The sequence below is a fragment of the Bombus fervidus genome, chromosome 14, assembly GCF_041682495.2.
Source record: "Bombus fervidus isolate BK054 chromosome 14, iyBomFerv1, whole genome shotgun sequence".
In the NCBI taxonomy this organism is placed as follows: Eukaryota; Metazoa; Arthropoda; class Insecta; order Hymenoptera; family Apidae; genus Bombus; species Bombus fervidus.
Genome location: NC_091530.1, coordinates 1,931,212 through 1,952,311, shown reverse-complemented (window position 1 = coordinate 1,952,311; position 21,100 = coordinate 1,931,212). Strand labels below are relative to the sequence as shown.

The following is a 21,100-nucleotide window of genomic DNA, read 5'->3' as shown; positions in this document are numbered from 1 at the left end:
CATAAAGTCTCATTAAGGCTTCCTATCGTTTTATCGCTCTGTAATTTCTATGACTTTTATCGCGTCGTTAAATTCATTACTTGGTCGATAATTCGATTAACCGTTTTGTTGAAGAACGTAATAAATTACCAACGGGTCCGGGAAACGCAGAAACAATCAGAGAAACCAACTAGACAAGGAAAGAATTCAAGAAAAATAAAGTAAGAATTTGCTCTGCAAATGGTCTGCTTCTACGGAGATTCGTTGCCTGCTACGACCGTTCTTCGACAAACAACGGACGAGTATCGTCGAAGAAGACCCATAGGAACCGGCAAAAGTGCAGGTAAAACTAATCAAGAGTTGATAGGAGTTTTCTTGTCTAGAGAGTTGTGTCGTTCGAAGCGACTATTTGACCGTTAAAAATCTTGTTTGCAGGCTACGCGTTCAAGCAAGAAAACGAGCGGCAACGAAGGCAGTTGGATAAGAGAAAAGGCACCCTCTGTTACGTAACCACCAACGTTTTCATGAAATTTTTATTCAGTGTGTCGACGGGGAAATTGAAAATGTACGTCAACTACGAGATGAGAGGGTGTAATATGCGTGCGATTTCGCCTGACTCTTCGTTGAAACGCGCATGGCCGTGGAAACGGCGCGTATTTAAGGGCTGATCTCTCGCGTATCTCCTCACTATCATCGTATCTTTGGATCTTACCACAGACGTATATCGCACATCAGCCCCCGTATTCGCCGTTCGTCCAGTGTCCAGTGAATCGAGCAGCGTTCGCAAGGATCGTCCACGTCGCAGTTTCTTCGACGTTCGTGCGTTATCTTGGACCTCTGCGTTCGTGAACAGGCAACAGGTATTCTTACTCCCAGATACCTGGTGTACGTTACGTCCCCTTTTGGTTAGATCGCAAGAACGAACGTTAAATCCGAACCCCTAGAATAATTTGCGAATTACGAGTCGTCGAAGAGCCAGGTACGCAAGTTTTGGAAGGAAGGCTGCGTTTTATTCATAAACGTAACGGAAAGTTGAAACTTTGATGACTCCCGGGACTCGTTACTTGTTGCATGAGAATATTCGTCACGTCCCTGCCAACCCTCGCCAGGTTTTTTAATCAATTTTTTAAATTAAGTTACGAATCAGGTTTCTCCTTAAGCCACTGTAATCAAGCTCCAAGCCAGCGTCTTATTATTAATCTTCTTTTTAAGACTTTGATTCAGTTTTTAACGAGAGGTTTTATCGCATATTTTACACAACTTTGTCTCTTATTTGGTGAACGTTTTAAACACGTCCATTACGTTGATACCGTCATTCTGATCGTTTCTATGCCGGAGATTGTATAAATGAAAAATTCCAATCGATCGCACACCTGCACGCATGAACATCATTTTTACGTGACGGGGAAAGAAACGAGCTTGTTCCAAACGCAAACATTAATTTCGGTCGACAATGTGGAACATTCTGTCCCGGGGGATGGTTTGTAACGTTGCCTGTCCTTGTAAAACACGCGGACCAACGGTATAACATACGTCCGCGAAACGTTTGTCGGTCGAAAGAAATTCCAATATATACGCATACCGTCGCGACATTCTTTGCCCACCCTCCGACCTACGATTATTTACTATTATTTTGAAATACTTTTCTCCACACCCGACTACCTAGTGTACATACGTACACATACGAACGTCCCTCTGTTTTACAATTTTTCATTGCAAGAAACAAGCGACGAACGATACAGGAAATTTGATATTTTTTAAAATGTTGAACTCCTTTTCTTTAGAGTGGCTGTACGACGAGTAATTATCGAAGATATTTAGTAGGAAAATATCGTAGACACGGGTAACCGAAACACAAAGAAACTGAAATTTATAAAATCAAAAGATTCCATTATGCAAATTATTCGTGATATACAAGTTGTCGCGTGCGTTCCAAGCTTTTTTCCAGATTATAAAGTTGAATGTGTTCCATAGGGAATACGATATAATTGCGCGTGTCCTTCCTTTCGAATAAATCTCGTTCGACGTTCCCACGCGATCGCATCCTTTACGATCGTCGAGTTATTCTTCTACATCTACATAGGAATTCTTTTAACGGTGATCGTATAAATCATATTGTGCTTTTACTATATATTACCTCCATCGTGCGTGAGTTATAAATTCTTGCCCGCGAATTCCTCTCTTTTACAATGCGATTTACCATTAAAATTCAAAATTCAATTTCACCATAGACGTATCCGGCGTGAACTTTTAGATCGCAACGATTAAAACTGCTGAGTCACGCGGTTTAACCGTAATTCCTTATTAAACATTATATCACCAAAGTCTTTCGTAAATCTTTCTAATCCCGTAGCGACGGTTTTCATTTATTCTCGAACACTGGCAGTATGGGATTAGACCCGATATTGGGTTAATTGGTTGCCAAGCTATTACCAACAAAATTATTACAAAACACATGGTAAAAGATATTTAACATCGATCGTATTTATAATCTCGCGGAGATACGTTTTCAGGATATTACGAAAGAAAAGAAAAAGAAGAAGAAAAAAAAAAAAAAAAGAAACACGCACGACGTAATAACAAAAAATTGCGAGAAAAGAACGAGGTTGAAACAAAAGTTTCATTCAAGCTGCCTGATCGTCTACGAAGTACCATAAGCGGCCTTGTTATAGCTTGCACAGAGTCGACATCCCGGACAGTCTATTCGCGTCTATCGTAAGAATAGCCAGCGATCGAGTATTTTATTTCTCCATTTCGATTCAAAGAATTTTCCTTTCCTATTTATTATCAAACGTTTCACGTACAAAACTTTATTATATTTAATCTACGTTTACCTTTAATCCTGCACAACGTTAACGTTTACGTTAACATGCCTCCCCTTCTGTCCTATCCACAAGACTATCCAACGACAGCGCTGCTAATCTTTTCCGTGAAAATTTTACGGTCGGTGCTCTTTCCAAATGTTTTCCTTAAGCTTCCATTCGTTTCGTCGCTTTTCTCTCTTCTTCGCATCGCGCGATAGAACAAGACCGTGAACTAGTGCGACGATATTTCAGATACAAACTCGATTAAGAGCTGACGTTCATTTCCTCTTGAAATCTCCCGCGAGCGATATCTGTTCGGTTTCTTGATCGATCTACCGCGAGGGTAGCTCGAGGGACAGCTCGCCGAGTGTCCCAAGCTGTTCATCAAGATTTACATAGGTCTTCCTAAAACAGCGCGAGCAAGTAATTCCAATGAACCTTTGTTTAACATCCCCTGCTTGCAAATTTAATCATTGTTCGATCCAAAGTGTTTAGAAGATAAACGGCCGTTGTTTTCGCAACTGGCTCGAATTTTAAGGTTCGTCGGAGAAAGAACGGCACGCGGAGAATCGTGCGCTCGCTGTGACACTCGATCGGATCGAAATCGAGGGCGTAGAAGAAGATCGTGGTAGATGGGTCGATTCGAGAAAGAGTCAAAAGCTATTTGTCGGTCGTTGCGGGCGTTATTTTTTTAAATGGACGATCATCAAGCTCTCGCGTCGTTCTTTTTCCGCGCGTTGACGGATCTTCCGACGATATATGTCGCTTCCTCGAGACGAGACGAAATATGGACGATCGATTAATTTTTTTTCATGTCCGAGAAATAAGAAGCGTCGGACTATCGTAAAAAGACAAGGCGCTCGTTTTATTAGCGTGAAAAGGAGAACCACGATGTTAAGTAGTAAACGTCGGCTTGGGTCAGACGTTTCCACGTATCTCACGCGTTTTGCTTCGACTCAAGAGCATAAAACTTGTACTATGTTCGTTTATGTTCATCTTTTCGTCCTTTCGTATTCCGTCTTAGCTCTCTCGAATATTTAAGAAGCGCGTATCTCGCAAACGTTTGAAAATGTTGTAAAAGACCAATTTCCTGCGAAATCATACGTGCTGCGCGGTATCTCTCTTAGCAAATTACCTTTTAGCAAAATTAAATTAACCGGAAGCGATTCCAGTCGCCTAAAGGAGATGGGGCGACTTTGGTAACGCAATTACCGGTCGACTGTTTTATATAAAACAAATGAAATTCGTAAAGTTTAAAAGCCCTATGGTATTCGAAAGGAACTTTGTAAAAACGAGCAAGCGAATTGGAATTTGTAAAGGTTGCGCTGTTGGCAGAAATTACTTTCGTTATAGAATTACGCTTCTCTCGTTAAACAAGCTTCGCTCCAATTCTTCCATTCCTCTTTCGAACACGCTAAAATATCGGTGCCGTGTTACAAACATTTTATAGCCAACGATTAATCCTTTTGGATGTTACGATTAACAAGTTTGATACGGGTTCGGTCGAGGCTGAAAGATGGAAAAAGAAAAGGAAAAAGAGATAATTTCTTGATCGCCGCAGAGGGTGGAGGGCACGAGGTCACCAAAGCAATTCCAACTGATTCTATTCCGTTAATTAACTATCGATAGGCGTTCGAATTATTTACGAGTCGATCCTTTCTTACCGAATTATACGCTGCAAGATGCGAACCAAAATGCTAATTTATCGCTTTCCCCTCTTTTCACCGCTTTATCATTCCTACAAACGTATGACTATTCGTTCTATCGTATTCGTTTTATCCGATCGTAAATAATTGATTTTTTGTATCAACGTCGCTTTGCACGCGGAAAATGTTTGAACATTCCGTCGAGCTAGAATACAGCTAAACTTTCAAGAACGCGCTTTAAGCTGGTCGAACAGAATGACAGAAAGCTACAAAGCGTTCAAATTCAATTCCTGATCTCATTCCGAAGATTCTGTCGCGCGCATCGTTTCCTTTCTTCTTTGCTGAATCTACTCGACAACAAAACCAAGAGTATGGCGAATAGTACCATGGTAAAGTACCGTTTAGAACGTTACACATATACCGTATGATGCGTCGCAACAACCCGCTTTTAAAAAGACGCGAAATATCCGCGAAGAGAAACTTCTCTTATACTTCTATACAGCGAATAGATAACACAATGGAAATACGATATACTGCAGTCGAGCGATAATTACATTTAAATTACTCAGTGTCATTGATATCTATTTACAAATACAGAACAATAGAACTCGAGTATATTCCGTGTATATAGTTACCTCCGATGACATCGCTAAGCATATCGATAGCAAGTGTCCGCTATTAGTATCTGAATGATAATATTACTATTAATATTACTTCAAGTATTACTATTAATCAAACGCACGATAAAATCGCTCAAGTAGGTATATACTTTCGTTTACACGTACAACGTATGCGTTAATTGATTGATTGATACTTTAACGTCTTTCAAAAGTTGTTCGAAAACGATCTAACGATTTTTCGTACGACCCTTCTTCGACGGACAATTTTCTTTTCCCCTCTTTATTTTTCAGCCAACAAGTTGTACACGGGTATGTAAGTACATACGTAACAGCCGGCATTCTTGAGCTTCTTGGCCATCGACTACGACAAAGGCGCGTTTCGTTTGTCCGTTTCCTTCGACGTCGATTTAACTCCCGTGGTGTTCGTTTTATATTTAGTTCGAATAAATTGAAAACTACTAAACATTCCAGTCACGTAGCTCTAGTAATACGATTTCCCGACTCTCAGATCACCTCGGAGATCACATCGGAATCGGCGTATTTTATTTCTTCGATACTCCGATTCCGTCTTGTGTAACGCAATACATATCCTAAACAAACATTAAGCGATCCTTTTCCAACCATTTTCCTCTTAGATGTTTTATACTATTCGCATAATTTTACACGTTCGGACGATTCTTTTATTTCTTAGAATAATTTTATTTACAAATTATCACTCGGTAAAGCAAAAGAGTAAGATATTTTAAATTACCGTTTATTATTCTTAAACGAAGAATAATAACGTTTTATAGTTTAACTTTGGTCCAGTTGTACGATAGTTGTCAACGGCGTTGATAGCCGCGTTAAAAATATGTCGTTGAATCGTACTCGTTATCGGAAAATTAATTCTCCTGTAGACTGTCGCGCGTTCATAGGAAACGAGCTAATTCTCTTGTCAGCGAAAGTGCGTCCACTTTCTTTTGTTTTTAATCTCCTTGAAACTTTCTTCGTCCGAAATACGCGAAATACGACTCTGTCGAAATCTTCCGATATATTTAATAGCGCTTATACGAAGAATATGTCACGATGTCTTTTTTTAAAGGATGATGAGCTCAACGATCGTGATCCTCTTTTCAATGACAACCATAGCCATATCCTATAACAATGTCCTGGCAGCTTTACCAACCCAATGTAATCCTGGCTTCTTGGATGATCTTCCACCGAGGATCCGGAAGGTTTGCGCCGCTCTTTCAAGGATATACGAACTTAGTTCAGAGATGGAAAGCTATATCGATAACAAGGATAATCATATATCAGGTATTTCTTCGTTTTAAAACATTCGCAATGTCCTAACTGTAGAGATAGAACTTCTATTACGAAGAAGAAAAAAAAAAGGACATTTAACGAAACGATCGTAATGAAATTATAATTTATAGGGTTTCACGAAAGCATCCCGTTACTAGACAGTGGCGTTAAGAGACAGGACGTCGATCATGTTTTCCTACGCTTTGGAAGGCGTCGTTAAACATGACGCAAACGACGATTCGCACTTGAAACGATCCAACAGTTCAATTCACCGCATCGTCCAGCTACGAAAGAAGAAAAAAATGTCTGCAAACCCCATTTAGAGATCCTTACTTGCATTCATATTGCATATATCAATTTGTGTTTTTCCTTAATATCGAATAATTAAATCTGATAATAACGATAAGCGAGCAAAAGTAATGGCTATCTAATTAAAATTCCCGACAATTTACTCGTGTATCGCGCAGCTTCTCATTTTATTTAAAAACTGTTTAAGAAGCTTTTTTTCCTTCCATCTCCTTGCTAATAAATTCTATGATGATAGCATCAACGACTTGCACTGGTGAACGCTAATTTATCTCTTCTCTATATGATGCGATGACTCTTACGTTTTGTCGTTTTTTTTTTTTTTTTTCGATAAAACAATAAGTAGCGTTTTCGTGTCATCGCGTTACGATGTAAAATTGAAAAACAACTTTAACAGCCTGTTTTATGTACTATTTAACTATTTTAATCGTTTATTAAATTTCAACATTTAAAATTATAATAAAGTTGTTGTATAACATCATCTTTATCTCCTCGTTAAGAAACAAAGAAAATACAGGATGCTTTAATATCAAAACGTAATTTAAAAAATGTTAATACTTAATTACACGACGATTTTATTTAATCACATTGTAACAGAGGGATTAATAATTAATAACTATGTTAAAATGAAACACAAACACGTTTTACAATGCACATTTATGACGTCGTTTAGTTCTCGCAGAATAAGCGTTATATCGATAACAATAAATTAGTACGACTATCGACGAACAACGACCAAATGTAAAGGATTGGAGACACACGCGCGTAACAATCCAAATACACGGGATACTTCGTAAGTCGTACTCTGTCTCGTGATTCAATTTTGTACATTTCACGTAGCTTTGAATTTCGGAATTTGGATATTCCCCAATCTTAGACAAAAAGGTCGTGAAACTTGAATTTCTGTCCCACAACGATCAAGATTGTTTATATGTATATCCTTCTCTTATTCTAATATCTGCAAAATTATAAACAAATATTTACCGGCAAATTCATTTTTACGAGCCAGCAACGTCGATTGTTACCATCCATTAAAGAGAGCGGACGCTTATCCACACTAACATCGATCACCGCACTTTTATCTGTGTCAGAACTTAGGAAGTGTCTACGTCTTTCCTTTTTATTGTTATTGTTACAACCGAACGAGAAATGGGAATCCTTTCAGATGCCTGAATCGTACAATTTGCCTCCAACGACTGTCTATTTCGTTGGACAAACGAACTGTTCGCAAATTTTCTGTGCGATTTCCAAGGCACCTAATCATCGAAGCAGCATTTAGAATTCTTTAAAAGGCCTACCTAAGACCGTGCTGAATCGAACATGTGCGTCTTGTAACACAATTATCGTTTTCGTTAGAGAAAGCCGCTTGACTAAATTTACGAAATTTGATAAACTTATCTAAATCCATTAATCGAATTCTCGTAACTTATAGTACTTATACGCTAAAGATTCGAATATTTACAAACCCTATCCTATCACAGGATTGCAAGATAAAAGATACGATCTGTTCAAAACGATTAATGAAGTTCGTCGATCAGCGAGAAGTCAAATCTTCGACGTTGCTTCTCGGAGTGCGGTTGTAGCTATGGAGGTGCAGAATGTGGAGGTTGGGGTCAGCAATTTGAAACACCACAGTGTTTTTCGTCTGTGAAATACGACACGGATACCACATCTCCACCGACATTTATCAAACATTGACCCTAAAATATAACTTTCCCTTAGCTATATTCCATCGGTCGAGCTTACTAATGATTAACAAAGTTATACGTACTTGATTTTTGTGTGGACTGTGTAGGAGTACGCACTTGGTCATAAAAAACGCTACCATCGCATTACCACCCAAGGCTGTAATATGCGCACGAACGATTGCCAAAACTTCCATCACAAAACTATGAGTAAATCCACTCAGACCACCATTCTGTAATAGGTAGAAGATTATTAATTTTCGTTAATTTGTTATTTCTTATATCCATTCGTGTAAAAAACAGTACTAACTTCTCTGATGGATGTGCTCTCACGAATGAAGAAGAAGTTTAAATTTCCTAGATACCTTTCTATGCGGCCACCAGGTAGATAAGACAGAGGTGTTATATCTACACCGTACCTTCCCTTTAAAGGCACCTGTTCGTTTAAATTACAATTTATAATCAAAATCGTCTTAATCGTATGCTTCATAAGATAATTCTTCTCGCATCGAAACACTTACATGTTTATGTTTACGTGTTGTAAAAATCTTGGATCGTAATGGCGAACGAGTCCGGGATTTCAGCGATGGCGCATGAACTAGGGTAGTTGAATTCACATTACTGCTAGATACATTATCCGACGAGACTTCCGTATGATCCACGTCAAGATTAAATATCATATCACTATCATCTAAATATATAATACATTTTAATTAATAAATACTTCGAGTATAACAAGAATTTGTAAACAGCTTGTGGTACCTACCTTGTCTTTTAACTTGGTCTTTACTTGTCGAATGACTTATCAGCTTTTTCTTGGATTTATTTATTTTTACAGGATCTCCTAATCCAAGGGCCATACCAATTACTGTGAATTGTATTTCATCTGGCTCGGGAAGCGCCAACTTAAATTGCATGTCACAGAGCGCACAGGGGATCATTCTTCTTAATTTGAAATATACAGACTGAAACGAAAGATCAATAATTTAATCTACGATTAAATTAATAATGATTTTATTACACGTAAATTAACGATTGAAAACTAAATACAACGGTACCTGAAGTAATTTAGCAAAATATTTAGAGGGCATTGATGCAAATTGTCCAGCGGGAATTTTCGTTCTCGAAATTTGAGTAAACATTTGCAAATTCCTCACGATTTCCAAATCGTCTAAACCAGGAATCGTTTGAGTATTTACTACGTGGAAATCCTCCGGAGGCCTATCATCCATCAGTAACGATATTCTATCCATATCTTCGATGTCATCGACTTCTAGCACACAAGTATCTCTCGGACCTACGCTAAAATCTAAATCTGGGAGATCATCGTCCGATTCATCGGTATCAGAAGTTGTGACACGTCCATTTTCAACATCCTATAACAAATACATAAGTTGATTATTGATTATTTTCAATTTCAAAGATGATCAATAAAGCACCTACCCCAACAGATTTGAGCCGATAGAATTCTCTGTTCTGTTTGACTGTTTCGACTAAAGTTTTCTGAATTTCTGCTAATTGCTCCTCTTTATGCCAAGAATTTCCAGAAGCAATTTGTGGAACAGAGGGTGTGGGTAAGGCGGTTAAAAATATAGCCGTACCCACAGCCATACCAATGATTAGTCGTTCACCAACAGAGATCTGTAGCTTCAAGCCAAATATCGAATTCATTCCTTTGACCTTTAATTTGTTTAAGAGTAAACTATGCAATTCGTATTCTAAAAATGGTAAGCAATCGGATATCTCCTTGGCATTTAATTCTCCTCTGAGATCTTTCTTAGATTTACACGCGGTAGCTTGGATGATGCATCCTCGTCCGGTCATTAATACGTTTTCTGGTAACTCTATGGTAGTGAACATCACATCCGGTACTCTGGCACGTTTGCATATGCCGCATTTTGAAACGTTTACACGAAACGGAACACTCGCTTCATTGTACGGTAGATGACAGAGACTGCATTTACTTTGAAATTGGACATCTCTCTCGTGATCTTTACTCTCTGACATATGCCTTACTTTGCAGATTTGCGTAGAGGTTGGCACAGACGTATCCGTATCGCTTTTCTCTACTTTTATAGGTGCAGATTTCTGTTGAGCTTTCTCGCGTTCTACTTCCGTGGGATTAACACCGGATCCAGATTGTGCTTTGCTAACAAAAACATTGTCTGCATCCTGACTTGAGCTATGAAGATTAATTACTGCTGCAGTTCCATATGCATTTAACACGCAGACATCATCACTACAAGATAAAGAGTAACAGTAGAAAGCATAAAACAATGTTATTATAAACTACGTTTAAATGTCCTATCCTAATTTTTACCAAATACTAGTTTCCTCTTTGTAACCAATCACTACGTTACACGCTAATGCCCTCGCATGCGATCGAACTTCCATTCTAACTTCTTTCCACCAGGCATCACGACTCTCGGGTTCTTCTAAATTGCTGATCCTTTCGAGAAGTTTGACTGATCTTGAGCTTACAAGACCACCTGTCTCAAAGTACACGCTTTATGATTAAACTTTGCGACAAAGTCGTAAATAAACATAAATTAAGATATCTAAATAATGAAATGCTTACCGATATGCAAAATAAATCCTGGCGGGTACTGTTGCATCGTAATAAATGGGTATTCTAACATTTCAAATGCATCTTGATTCATGGTTCTTATCACAGCAGTTGAAGTTTTTAGTAATCCAGTCGTTGATCTATCATTTGCTCCAAATGAGTTGCCTATAATGTACATTGCACTTTCTATTTTTGTTACAAAGAAATAAATTAATCTAAGAACAAAATATTTATTGAAACATGTACTGTAATTACATGTCATAAAGAAAGAATGTCTCATAAAGTGATTCCTTGTTCAGCAATGTAGATATTCATTAAGTAATAAGCAAAGAAGGAGATAAAGAAAATAATTTTTCAGGAAATGATACTCTTAATCATACATAAATTAAAAAAGAAATTACCTAGAACCATGTAGGATCATCATGAAATATGCTATTTTTGTTTCAGGAATTTCTTCTTTGCTGGCTATAACTCACTTTATGAGGCATCCTGTAATTTGAATTTTGACCCATAATAAATCACCTGCAGATCAATGAATTTCGTGAATAAAGTGCACTCGTAGCACTACATTAAAAACAACTCCAATTATGTATATTCACGAGTCATTCTAAATTGATCAAAAATGAATACGCTCTACATTCTCTATCTTAAGTTAGATATGTAATTAGTGTATAATTAAGAAAGCTCACCTTTTGGAGTAATGCTCAAATCAGAGTCACTGGATCTTCGATGCAACGGGGCAGTGGGTTGTGCCTTAGTCGTTGGTAATTGGCATACTTTTGAAACCATAGGAGGAACAGCCGGAAGTGGATAAGACGGACTTAGAGATGCCTCATCTTGTTGCCTATGATCGAGGGAAGGAGGGGACACACACGAGTTGTAAGTCATATTAGCAGTGTTAGTAATATTAGTTAATTCATCCTGATCTAATGCTTCTCTTATATTACAAATGCTATGACTCTCATGTACCGCATGATCTACAGATGTGAATGATGTCGAATGGTTAGTATCTTTTGGCTTTAGTTGATTCATTTCTATGGTGTTACTATCATTTTTAAACGAATCGCTGCTTTGTGTATCTTGAGTTAATTCTTTCGCAGCACTTTCATACGTTTTCGGATCGACTGTAGATCTTTTGGTTATGAAGTTATCTCTCGAATAAAACGACTCAGTTGTTCTGCATAAATGTGATCGAATTAGCGTGTCGTAGATGATTACACTCTCGAGAGAGGAATTGTAGGACGAGGTGTCAGGTGTACGCAATGTTGGCATGGATTCGCCTAAAGGAAAATCTTTAGAGAACGAGGACACACGTGTAACTTTTGCCCATTTGTGATTGTGGAGGTGTTTTTTCAGAAACTGATTATGCAAATTCTGATGTAATTTCCGAGGACTAATATTTCTGCATGCTCTATCTCGTCTTTTCCTTCTAAAGTGACCATCGTTGTTGTTATGATGAAGCGGATGTACCATCATTTTCGTGTCAATTATTCTGATTAAATCTAACATACGACGTTGTCTATTCTTGTGAATTACATCAAAAGTTTCGTTGCACGAAGATTGTAATAAACTTTCAATACTAGACGAAGTTTTCGACATAGTTTCTGGCGTTAGTTTAATGTCCAGATCTTTTCTTGAATTTAACTCTGCAGTAGAGAATTGATACTGTTGTAACGATGGAAGTGATTGTGTTAATAAAGTTAATTTTAATGCATGGCCCTCCTCTAATCTTTCAATATATTGCTTATCTTTCAAAGAGTCTTTCAAAGTAATTTCATCTACCTCATCGATCACAGAAGGAAATCTTTGAAAGAAATCTCTATCTATCCGCCTAGGTATTGCTATCTTATCCTTACTTTCAGTTTCACTTGCACTTTGTAAGATAGGTACTTTACAATCATCGGCATAAGATGATTCATTATCTTTCATATTGTCCACATCATTCAAAATATCTTCTGAAGTAGGTTCCCTTATTACAGAAATTTGATTACATTGTTTAAGTTCGTCACATTTTTCATAATCAATAACAAGAGCAGTTAATTTTTTTGCTACATCAATAATTGAAGAATCCGATTTCGTTTCTTCTACAGAATTTTCCACAGGCGTACTCGTCGCGAGTGGAAGATTGAAGTCTTGTGAATTTTCACTACTTTGCTGGCTTTGTAAAACTTTCCCACCTTCCAGATTTTTATTAAACCCTGCTGCTGTTGTTTGCGGATGATCTTTCCTTATTTCCGAACTTGCAGCAAATTCGAAATTAAATGTCAATATTTGATTCATAGATAGACATTTAACAAGTGGAGGGGATATACTCTCTTCGTGAAGAGGACACGTATCGCTATCTGTTCCTTGTGACGTTACCTGCGTTGGTTTTCTTTTTAAGGAAGGGAAAGTATTGGCTCTACGAAGTTTCCTAAACTGATCGATTACGTCTAATTCTTCGTCGGTTGAAAATTTTGAATCGTTTAAAATATTATAACTAGTACTATCAATTGATGATTCATTCGAAAAACCGTTAGAGCTAGATGTGTTTTCTTCGAACGAAGAATCGTGTTCCCTCTTCATCTGTTCTTTCGGGGTTACGGTATAAATTTCGCCTTTAAAATCATCCTTATTGTTGCCTTTTTGGATAGCATGTTCATCGATATTTTCGCGTTCCTTCGTATTATCAGACAGAGAAAGGGCTGTTGATAATTCATGATCTTCCTTAACATGCTCCAAAGGAACATTATGTATAGACTTTATTAAAAGGGCGGCAACTCCTTCTTTACTGTCCTTAAGTGCTTTCCCTTTCTTCGAATATTGAATACTTCCAACGGAAGACCTAGCTGAACTATTTATCCAAGAAGTACTAGATTTACTTTCTGTATCACTTGTACTAAACAATCTCCTCAAATTTTTGCGGACGTCCAATATATTTTTGCTTTCACCTCTTTCATCTTCCAACGCTAGCATCATTCTTATGGACGCATCTTGAATAATGGATTCAGTTGAAGTTGGGTATGAAACTGGAGTTTTCTTTAAATTATTCGTGTCTGATGACTTCTCAATAGTTCTTACATCGCGTAATTTACGGCAAGGACATTCAGTCTTTGTTATAATTCGCCGAGGACTTCTAGATATCTTTGAATGATGTGGAAAATCATCCTTTACACGCGTGGTTTGTGTACTCGCAAAACGAGGATCAAGGATATGAGTGGAAGTAACGGGATATAACGGCATACTCTCATCGAGTCCTGTACGTTCCTTTTGTGCTTTGTGTTGTGAAAAGAATGCCCTATATTGACACATGCAGGTGGATAGAAAGAAAAAGGCCTAATTAGTTCGTATATAAGAATTCTCAATATTTTTCATTCAATTAAAGATCAATAATCTTTTTTACTATCAATGATCAAAGTTGGATGCGCGTGTAGCGTACCTACTTATTTCCAGTCTATCGCAGTTCTCCGTTTTCTACACACACATCGTCCTGGTTTTAATGCACGCGCATCAGACCTCGATCTAGCTTCTACATACCGGGTGTCCTAAAAAAATTATATACTGATTAGAAGTTTTATAAAGTATTACTGTAGCTTCTGTAGTCAATATTTTTACGCTAGCAAACGCATCAAAAAATGAAACGTTTCTCAAAATAAATAATAAATAGTACGTAAATGGAATATAGGGATAAAAAGATTATAAAATATTTATATCTTTTTATGTAAAAGTAACAATTCCAAAGAAATAGGACACCCAATGCGTAGAAGTTGAAATGAGATCGAATACGCTTAAAGTATGTGATACACTATGAATGTAAAATGGTTAAAACCTATTTGATTCTTTTGTATACAAACGCATCAAACTTTAAACCATATATTTGAAAATGAAATAAATACACATTATCAGTATCAAGTACTTGTTGACTAAATGTTAATGTTTATTCTTGAGTAATAAAAAGTTTAATTAATGTTTTATCACCTACTAGAATTAACTAAAAAAATTAGTAACTTTTTAATTGAAAAATAATAGTTTGATTTCTTTTACATGCACTTAGTTACGAATAAGCGGTATAAAAATTCGTACTTGTACAAAAAATGTGCAGTAGGACAAACTTCATCTCTCAGATTAAATAATCAGCATTATAATTCACAACACAGAACACTTCAATATATTTTTAGTATTACCAACATTGTTATATTAAAAAATACTTGGTAAAAAATTTAAGAGTGTAAGAATTAGAGCACGATTAACGCAGAACTGGTCTATAAAAGATTAAGCTAAATGCGATATAATGAACAGTATTGCATATATACTTACTCCTCTATATTGTCAGATGGAAAGTTCAAGGTATCCTGCAGTTTCACAAGTGTAACTGCTGTACCTATCCCCCGAGCTACAATGCCAGATTCACCTTCCAGGTCAAAATTTTGTAAATACCTAATTATGACAAAATAGTGTGATGAAATCTTCTTAAATCAATATTTATGCATTATGTCTGTAATTTACCCAATAACAGCATTTCCACCAAGGTCTAGAGCTTTCAAGCCAATTTTCCTTTGAACTTCCCCACTTAGTTTAAAAAATAATGTTTGCCTTGCCTCGTTTGAGGCTCTGGGTGTTCTTATCTTATCAATCCATTTGTATTCAGGATCATCACTAACAACTAATTCTTCTACAAAACCGTGTATACTTTGAGTATGATATCCGTGAGGTATATTTGGTGCTGAAAGAACATTATACTACATACCAAATTTAAAAGAAATAATTTCTAATGTTTGATAAATATTCTATATATTTACAATAAAAAAATTGTACTCCACAGGAAGATTGTCTGAATCTATTAAAATCAGAAAATAACTCTACTTTAACAATAATATTAACTTCGCCACGAATTCCATGCATTGTATCATACACTGGTATCCATCCAGTCATAACAGAACCTAGAATAAAATCTTGTCAAATTTGTTTGAATGCTCTACCGTTAAGAACAAATACACACCACTCTGAGAGCCAGCATTGGTATTCATTGCAGCCTCTAATGTCCAGATATTTTTAACTGTGGGAGGAACACCAGGCAATAATAATGGATTTAAGTTTATATAAACTTTGCCTATTGCATCGTTTGCAGAATAGGTATCGTGGTCCATTAATCGGATCTGCAATGGCTCATCCTGCAGTTCAGAATCATCAACTTCGAACCTGTACCATTCTGAATTCCATTGAGGATTGAGCGATTTTCTGCATACGTCTGTTTTAAACGTTATATTGCCAAATTTTAATTCGACGTATGCATCCGTCGTATCACCAGAACGATCCATTACTGGCAGATTGCGACCCGCCAATACTTTTACTTTTATCTTCCCTGGCATCCTGACGGATAACTAATTTAATAAAATCCTGCAATCAAAGTAATATAATTTTCGCAATCATATAAAAGAAATTTGGGCAGTATGTCATCATTTTTTATACTAGTAACGACACGTTTATTTGTATATGTAGTAACAGCAGAGGTTATGTTTTAAAGAGTTTTGTTTCGAGGAATATGTTGATCGATATGAAAACTAATTTTATAATACATGGTGATCACATTTCCAGGAACAATAATACTTACTTTCGTCAAAACAATTTATGAGTTTTAATACACGTTTTCGCAATAAATTCATTTGACGTGCAAATTATTATTTGTTACATTAGTACATAAAAACTTCAGCTCAGCTAATATATATTAATGTTATATTAATCATTCTAACGTAAATTATTTAAAAGTCTATTAAGTAACGTTGAGCTGACGTTTGTTTACAGCCACATCTTTCAGGTAATTACGTGCTTGTTATCTTCACAGAAAAACTCTTCAGACGCATTAACGAATTCATTTCACACATTCTATAATTTATACAAAATAATATATAAGTAATACCTTTACTTATAGAAACGAATAAAATATAAAAATTTCTACGAATAGTACCAACTATTAATTTTATCGATTACTTTATTCTCGTTAATATTCAGCTTACCTATTATTTTACCAATAACGTTCGAAATCCGAATATTATGATTATGTGATAGAACATTATAATTGGAATTGGATAGCGTCCAAATTATTACTCTTTACAAAATTTGTATGGTTTATCGCGTTAAACGTGAAGTGCGATTTCAAATTTCTTCTATATCGCATACTTCTATTTTAGGTTAAAGGACATTGAGAAAATGATATATGCATACTTCAGTTTCAAATTTATAACTTTATTGCCCGCTGAGCAATTTTAATCGATTATAATGATCGTTTTTGTATGCAAGTAGATTAATGAAACTTATGTTATTACGTTGATTCGTAGCAGTTCCCATTTGCCACGAGAAGTGAAAAAGGTTATTCGATAGTTGTTTGTTACCTTTCGATTGTTACTTGATACCTACGCTGTACTATGTTCAATTTATCCAAGTATTAAATAAAAAAATACAATTACAAATTAAATACGATCTTAATCTTTTCTCTTTGGTGTTATATTTATTGCTACCTTTATTTGGGATAACCTGAACATATGTCGAAAGAATATTACAGAATGGACTTTGCTATATTGAAAATTGTAGTCTATCGGTACGTGGAAAATTCCTCATTGTTTATTATTGCAATTTGGCAGCATTCAGTCCACTGATGCATGAAAATACATATGTATATCAGCGATTCAGTTGATGTCAATCGTCAAACCTAAAATTCTGTATTCTAAATGCATCATCTACTATACCTATGTATGTTTGTATGAATATAGTTATATCATTCCTTGTACATACATATATTTTACATGGGTTCATACGCAGTATCGCCGTTACGAGATCAATATGGCATCTTCCGTAGCTGCTGCAGCTACTGTTCGTGCTGTCAAAGGTAGAAAAATACTTGCTACACGAGCTGCGCTTACATTAGTAAGTGAATAATTAACATATGCGTACATAAATATGTGATAGTTTTAGATTATTGGTACATGGTGTTAGTTAATATCGCTACGAACGTATGTATATTTTGAACACTGAAAGGTTAGAATTAAGTTTTCAATCTATGTTGATATGATGATGTGTAATTCTTATTCTTAAAACCAATGTTATCACATATAATAACACATTAACTACTTATTTATCTTCATAGAAATTTCCATGATTTTAGCTGTTTATAATTTTTGCAAAACAATAAAAGATATGTATCAATAATTAGCTATTAATTTGTATATAAACATTTCTTTTGTAACTATGATATATCTTATAAGAACTTTGTATAGTGGATATTATGTTATTCTCTATTATTGAGTATGTAAATATGTATAATTTGATTTTGTATTACTGTTTATATTAAAAGTTAAATATAATTACACAATGTGTGACAAATATAAGTACCAAAAAATATTTATAAATATTCGCAGACACTTGCATAGATATAAATCTAGAATATTTTAACCGATATCTTTATTAAAATTAACGATTTTATGCATAAAAATATAATGTATTAATTGTAATTGAATGATTAGTATTGATATTTAATATAATATAACAAATATTATCTCAGTTCCTTCTATAAGTTATATGAAACTGTATTAAATTTGTAGCATATTGTTGTAACATTTAAATTCATCAAATGCAAGTAAAGCATTATAAAAAATAATAATAATAATAAATAATCTGTAAATAATAATGATTATATCCTTTTTATGAATTTTGTTTTTATACACATATATCACACATTGTATAATTAATTTCAGTATAATATTCCGTTTAATAGAATATGTATTCATTTCTAAATTGTGAGAATTATAATCTTGTACCAATTTGTTTATTTATAAAAATATTTGCCATTTCCAAATAAGCAAAGATATTTTAGATTTTCATGCTATAATTACTTTATTTCAGACATCAAGTGCAGTAAAAAAAGTTAAGGAATTATTAAAAGACAAAAACGAATTTGTGAGTAGACAATTTGACCTCTACTTTAATACCTTCTTATTTATTATAAAGTAACTAAATTACTGTATTTATTTTAAAATAAATTTATTTTCATATATTGACCACTTCAATTTTAAAGATTTGAATATTGTTACAACTAAATACTAATTAAGTTGACTTTGTTCTAAGAATAATTGTTGAATTATAAATTATACAAAATATTAATAATTGATATAAAATATTTTGTGATATAAAATAGCTGACTTTTTAGAACCAGATATTGTATAAAAACTACTTCTTATTTTAGATTGGTTTAAGGGTCAGTGTAAAACAACGAGGATGTAATGGTCTAAGTTACACTCTTGATTATGCTAAAGAAAAATGTAAACTCGACGAGGAGGTTGTTCAAGATGGAGTTCGCATTATGATCGACAAAAAGGCACAGTTGTCTCTGCTAGGTACTGAAATGGATTATGTAGAAACTAAATTAAGTTCCGAATTTGTTTTCAATAATCCAAATATCAAGGGGACTTGTGGATGCGGAGAAAGTTTCTCTGTTTAGTAAACTTAAAAAATCGTAGTTAATACAGATTACTTAATTATCACAAATTTTAGTAAAATGTGACTTTATAAAAAAATAAGGTATAATATAATGTAAACAAAATATTTTACAAATTTCCATAGATTTATATATTACATTTGTTCTGTATACTGTAAATTAGATTTGGCAATATTATATGGCTTTTTATCATGGTAAATTCATTTCATTATCTTTTTTCTGTTTAAATAATAAATTTTGTTGATTATATGTATACTATATGTATACATATATAATAAAAATTAATCGATTATTAATTCAAAAGATTCTGATTCCAATACAAAAATATCTTTCAACATTATTAACGTTTTCTTGTAAAATATTATTACATACATAAATCGTATTTGTTGATAAATTATACAGATAAAATATGTGAGTTGTATTATATGAATTATTGAATGTTTATAATATTTTATATTTATTCTGTGACGCAGTACTGTATATAGGATGCTTCATATGATATGTATACATTTATAATAATTAATATGAAACAATATCCTGTCTGTTACAATAAGTCTCCTATAAAAATTCATGTATCATTCTGCATCGTATGTGTGTACTTTTGTATTTAGACGAATATTAAGATTATATGTTATACGTATTTATTAACAATAAATATATATATATAATTATACATGTATATATATGCGTGCATATATGTATATATATGTACAGCAAGATTTATAAAAGAATAAAATAATGCTCAAAGAGTATGACAGTGAAATCATAAAGCGTAATAAACTGTTTGCACTGTCGGTTCAAACTTTATGCGGTGATTTTGACGTTGATGCGCTTGAACTTAAATAGTTCAATTTTAACATAAAATATATTTTCACGTAATACTAACATATTGTATATATTCGTCCGGTTTTACCGATAATAAAAAAAGTAATTGTTTTGAACTATTACATTCATTATAAAAAGAAGTCTCTATTAGGATTTGGACCAACCTCCTTCGGATCGGCAAAACGATACTGTGTGCCTTTTTTCTTTAAATTGCATTTTTGGTCAGCTATTTTTATTTTTATCAATTATATTATTACATTATATAAAAAGATACAAAATAAATTTATCTACACTGCCGAATGTAAGTATTAGCCTATCTATTTGTCATATTTTGTCAATATCAGCGTCACTCGTGTAAGACATAAAAACTTTTCATTAAGAACATAATCTTATTCATAATTGTTACTAAACATTGTCTTATGTATGTTTTCTGTTCCTCAATTTCATTAATTTGACTGTTTGAATACGATAAATTTGCGCGCGCTCGTACATACGAAAATCGAGCGTTCCTATTAGCGCAATTTATTGCGAAATCAAATCGAGCGTGCCTATTGGTGCAGAATATTGTCAAATAATAAATGATATCAAATCTCGTACCACTTATAATTTCTCTGAGAAATAGATACACTCTTTGAATTATGAATATTTTTAATTAAAACTGAGATTTACTTTTATTGTGTTTTAGGCAATGATCGCTAGCCTTTGTCAGTCGATTTCAGGAAGATGGTACGTAATATTAGAGTGTGCATGTTGTGTGCCAAACTCGGGTGTCGGAGGCGTCCCGGGACGTTCTCTCTAATGTAGGTCCTTGCGCCCGAGTGTTATGTGTGAGAATCGTGGAATGAATATGTTGGTGTGCATGTTTTGTCATTTTTTAATTATAGCACTAGGTAGGATAGGTAGCATATTTTCTGGGGT

The 21,100-nt window shown here is 34.7% G+C and overlaps 3 protein-coding genes across 9 annotated transcripts; 2 read left to right on the top strand and 1 right to left on the bottom strand.

Moving 5' to 3' along the window:
* The first annotated feature begins 648 nt into the window (after nt 1-648).
* On the top strand, nt 649-7,402 carry Ms (neuropeptide receptor myosuppressin). 5 transcript variants are annotated; one of them, XM_074112043.1, is made up of 3 exons: nt 649-839; nt 6,131-6,345; nt 6,465-7,402. In XM_074112043.1, exons 2-3 carry the CDS (start codon nt 6,132-6,134, stop codon nt 6,551-6,553), a joined length of 303 nt encoding a protein of 100 aa, XP_073968144.1. In that variant the 5' UTR covers nt 649-839; nt 6,131; the 3' UTR covers nt 6,554-7,402. The 5 variants fall into 5 exon arrangements, with proteins under 5 accessions (XP_073968144.1, XP_073968145.1, XP_071872668.1 ...); XM_074112044.1 differs by lacking the exon at nt 649-839 and adding an exon at nt 4,681-4,818; XM_072016567.1 differs by lacking the exon at nt 649-839 and adding an exon at nt 5,086-5,186.
* Nucleotides 7,198-17,613, bottom strand: LOC139994155 (C2 domain-containing protein 5). Of its 3 annotated transcripts, none has more exons than XM_072016537.1 (15): nt 16,884-17,613; nt 15,869-16,266; nt 15,669-15,809; nt 15,376-15,592; nt 15,187-15,306; nt 11,580-14,167; nt 10,903-11,055; nt 10,645-10,813; nt 9,768-10,563; nt 9,383-9,700; nt 9,091-9,289; nt 8,846-9,015; nt 8,635-8,760; nt 8,411-8,557; nt 7,198-8,339 (listed from the first exon to the last, which is right to left on the bottom strand). In XM_072016537.1, exons 2-15 carry the CDS (start codon nt 16,236-16,238, stop codon nt 8,253-8,255), a joined length of 5,601 nt encoding a protein of 1,866 aa, XP_071872638.1. In that variant the 5' UTR covers nt 16,239-16,266; nt 16,884-17,613; the 3' UTR covers nt 7,198-8,252. The 3 variants fall into 3 exon arrangements, with proteins under 3 accessions (XP_071872638.1, XP_071872637.1, XP_071872639.1); XM_072016536.1 differs by lacking the exon at nt 16,884-17,613 and adding an exon at nt 16,481-16,605; XM_072016538.1 differs by lacking the exons at nt 15,187-15,306; nt 15,376-15,592; nt 15,669-15,809; nt 15,869-16,266; nt 16,884-17,613 and adding an exon at nt 14,309-14,414.
* A 78-nt stretch (nt 17,614-17,691) lies between these two features.
* Magr (Iron-sulfur cluster assembly 1 homolog MagR) lies at nt 17,692-20,109 on the top strand. The gene is made up of 3 exons (XM_072016566.1): nt 17,692-17,790; nt 18,766-18,819; nt 19,106-20,109. The coding sequence occupies exons 1-3, from the start codon at nt 17,707-17,709 to the stop codon at nt 19,358-19,360; spliced, it is 393 nt and encodes a 130-aa protein (XP_071872667.1). The 5' UTR covers nt 17,692-17,706; the 3' UTR covers nt 19,361-20,109.
* The last annotated feature ends 991 nt before the right edge of the window (nt 20,110-21,100 follow it).

Bases quoted from the DNA above. Each gene is read 5' to 3' on its own strand.
- Ms (XM_072016567.1), top strand. From the start codon at position 5,119: ATGATAATATTACTATTAATATTACTTCAAGTATTACTATTAATCAAA. The intron at 5,187-6,130 runs GTAGGTATATAC...CTTTTTTTAAAG, and splicing joins CGCACGATAAAATCGCTCAA to GATGATGAGCTCAACGATCG. The intron at 6,346-6,464 runs GTATTTCTTCGT...TATAATTTATAG, and splicing joins CAAGGATAATCATATATCAG to GGTTTCACGAAAGCATCCCG.
- LOC139994155 (XM_072016537.1), bottom strand. From the start codon at position 16,238: ATGCCAGGGAAGATAAAAGTAAAAGTATTGGCGGGTCGCAATCTGCCA. The intron at 14,168-15,186 runs GTAAGTATATAT...GTGTCAATATAG, and splicing joins CCATCTGACAATATAGAGGA to GGCATTCTTTTCACAACACA. The intron at 8,340-8,410 runs GTACGTATAACT...GTTATATTTTAG, and splicing joins ACAGTCCACACAAAAATCAA to GGTCAATGTTTGATAAATGT.
- Magr (XM_072016566.1), top strand. From the start codon at position 17,707: ATGGCATCTTCCGTAGCTGCTGCAGCTACTGTTCGTGCTGTCAAAGGT. The intron at 17,791-18,765 runs GTAAGTGAATAA...ACTTTATTTCAG, and splicing joins CACGAGCTGCGCTTACATTA to ACATCAAGTGCAGTAAAAAA. The intron at 18,820-19,105 runs GTGAGTAGACAA...TTCTTATTTTAG, and splicing joins TAAAAGACAAAAACGAATTT to ATTGGTTTAAGGGTCAGTGT.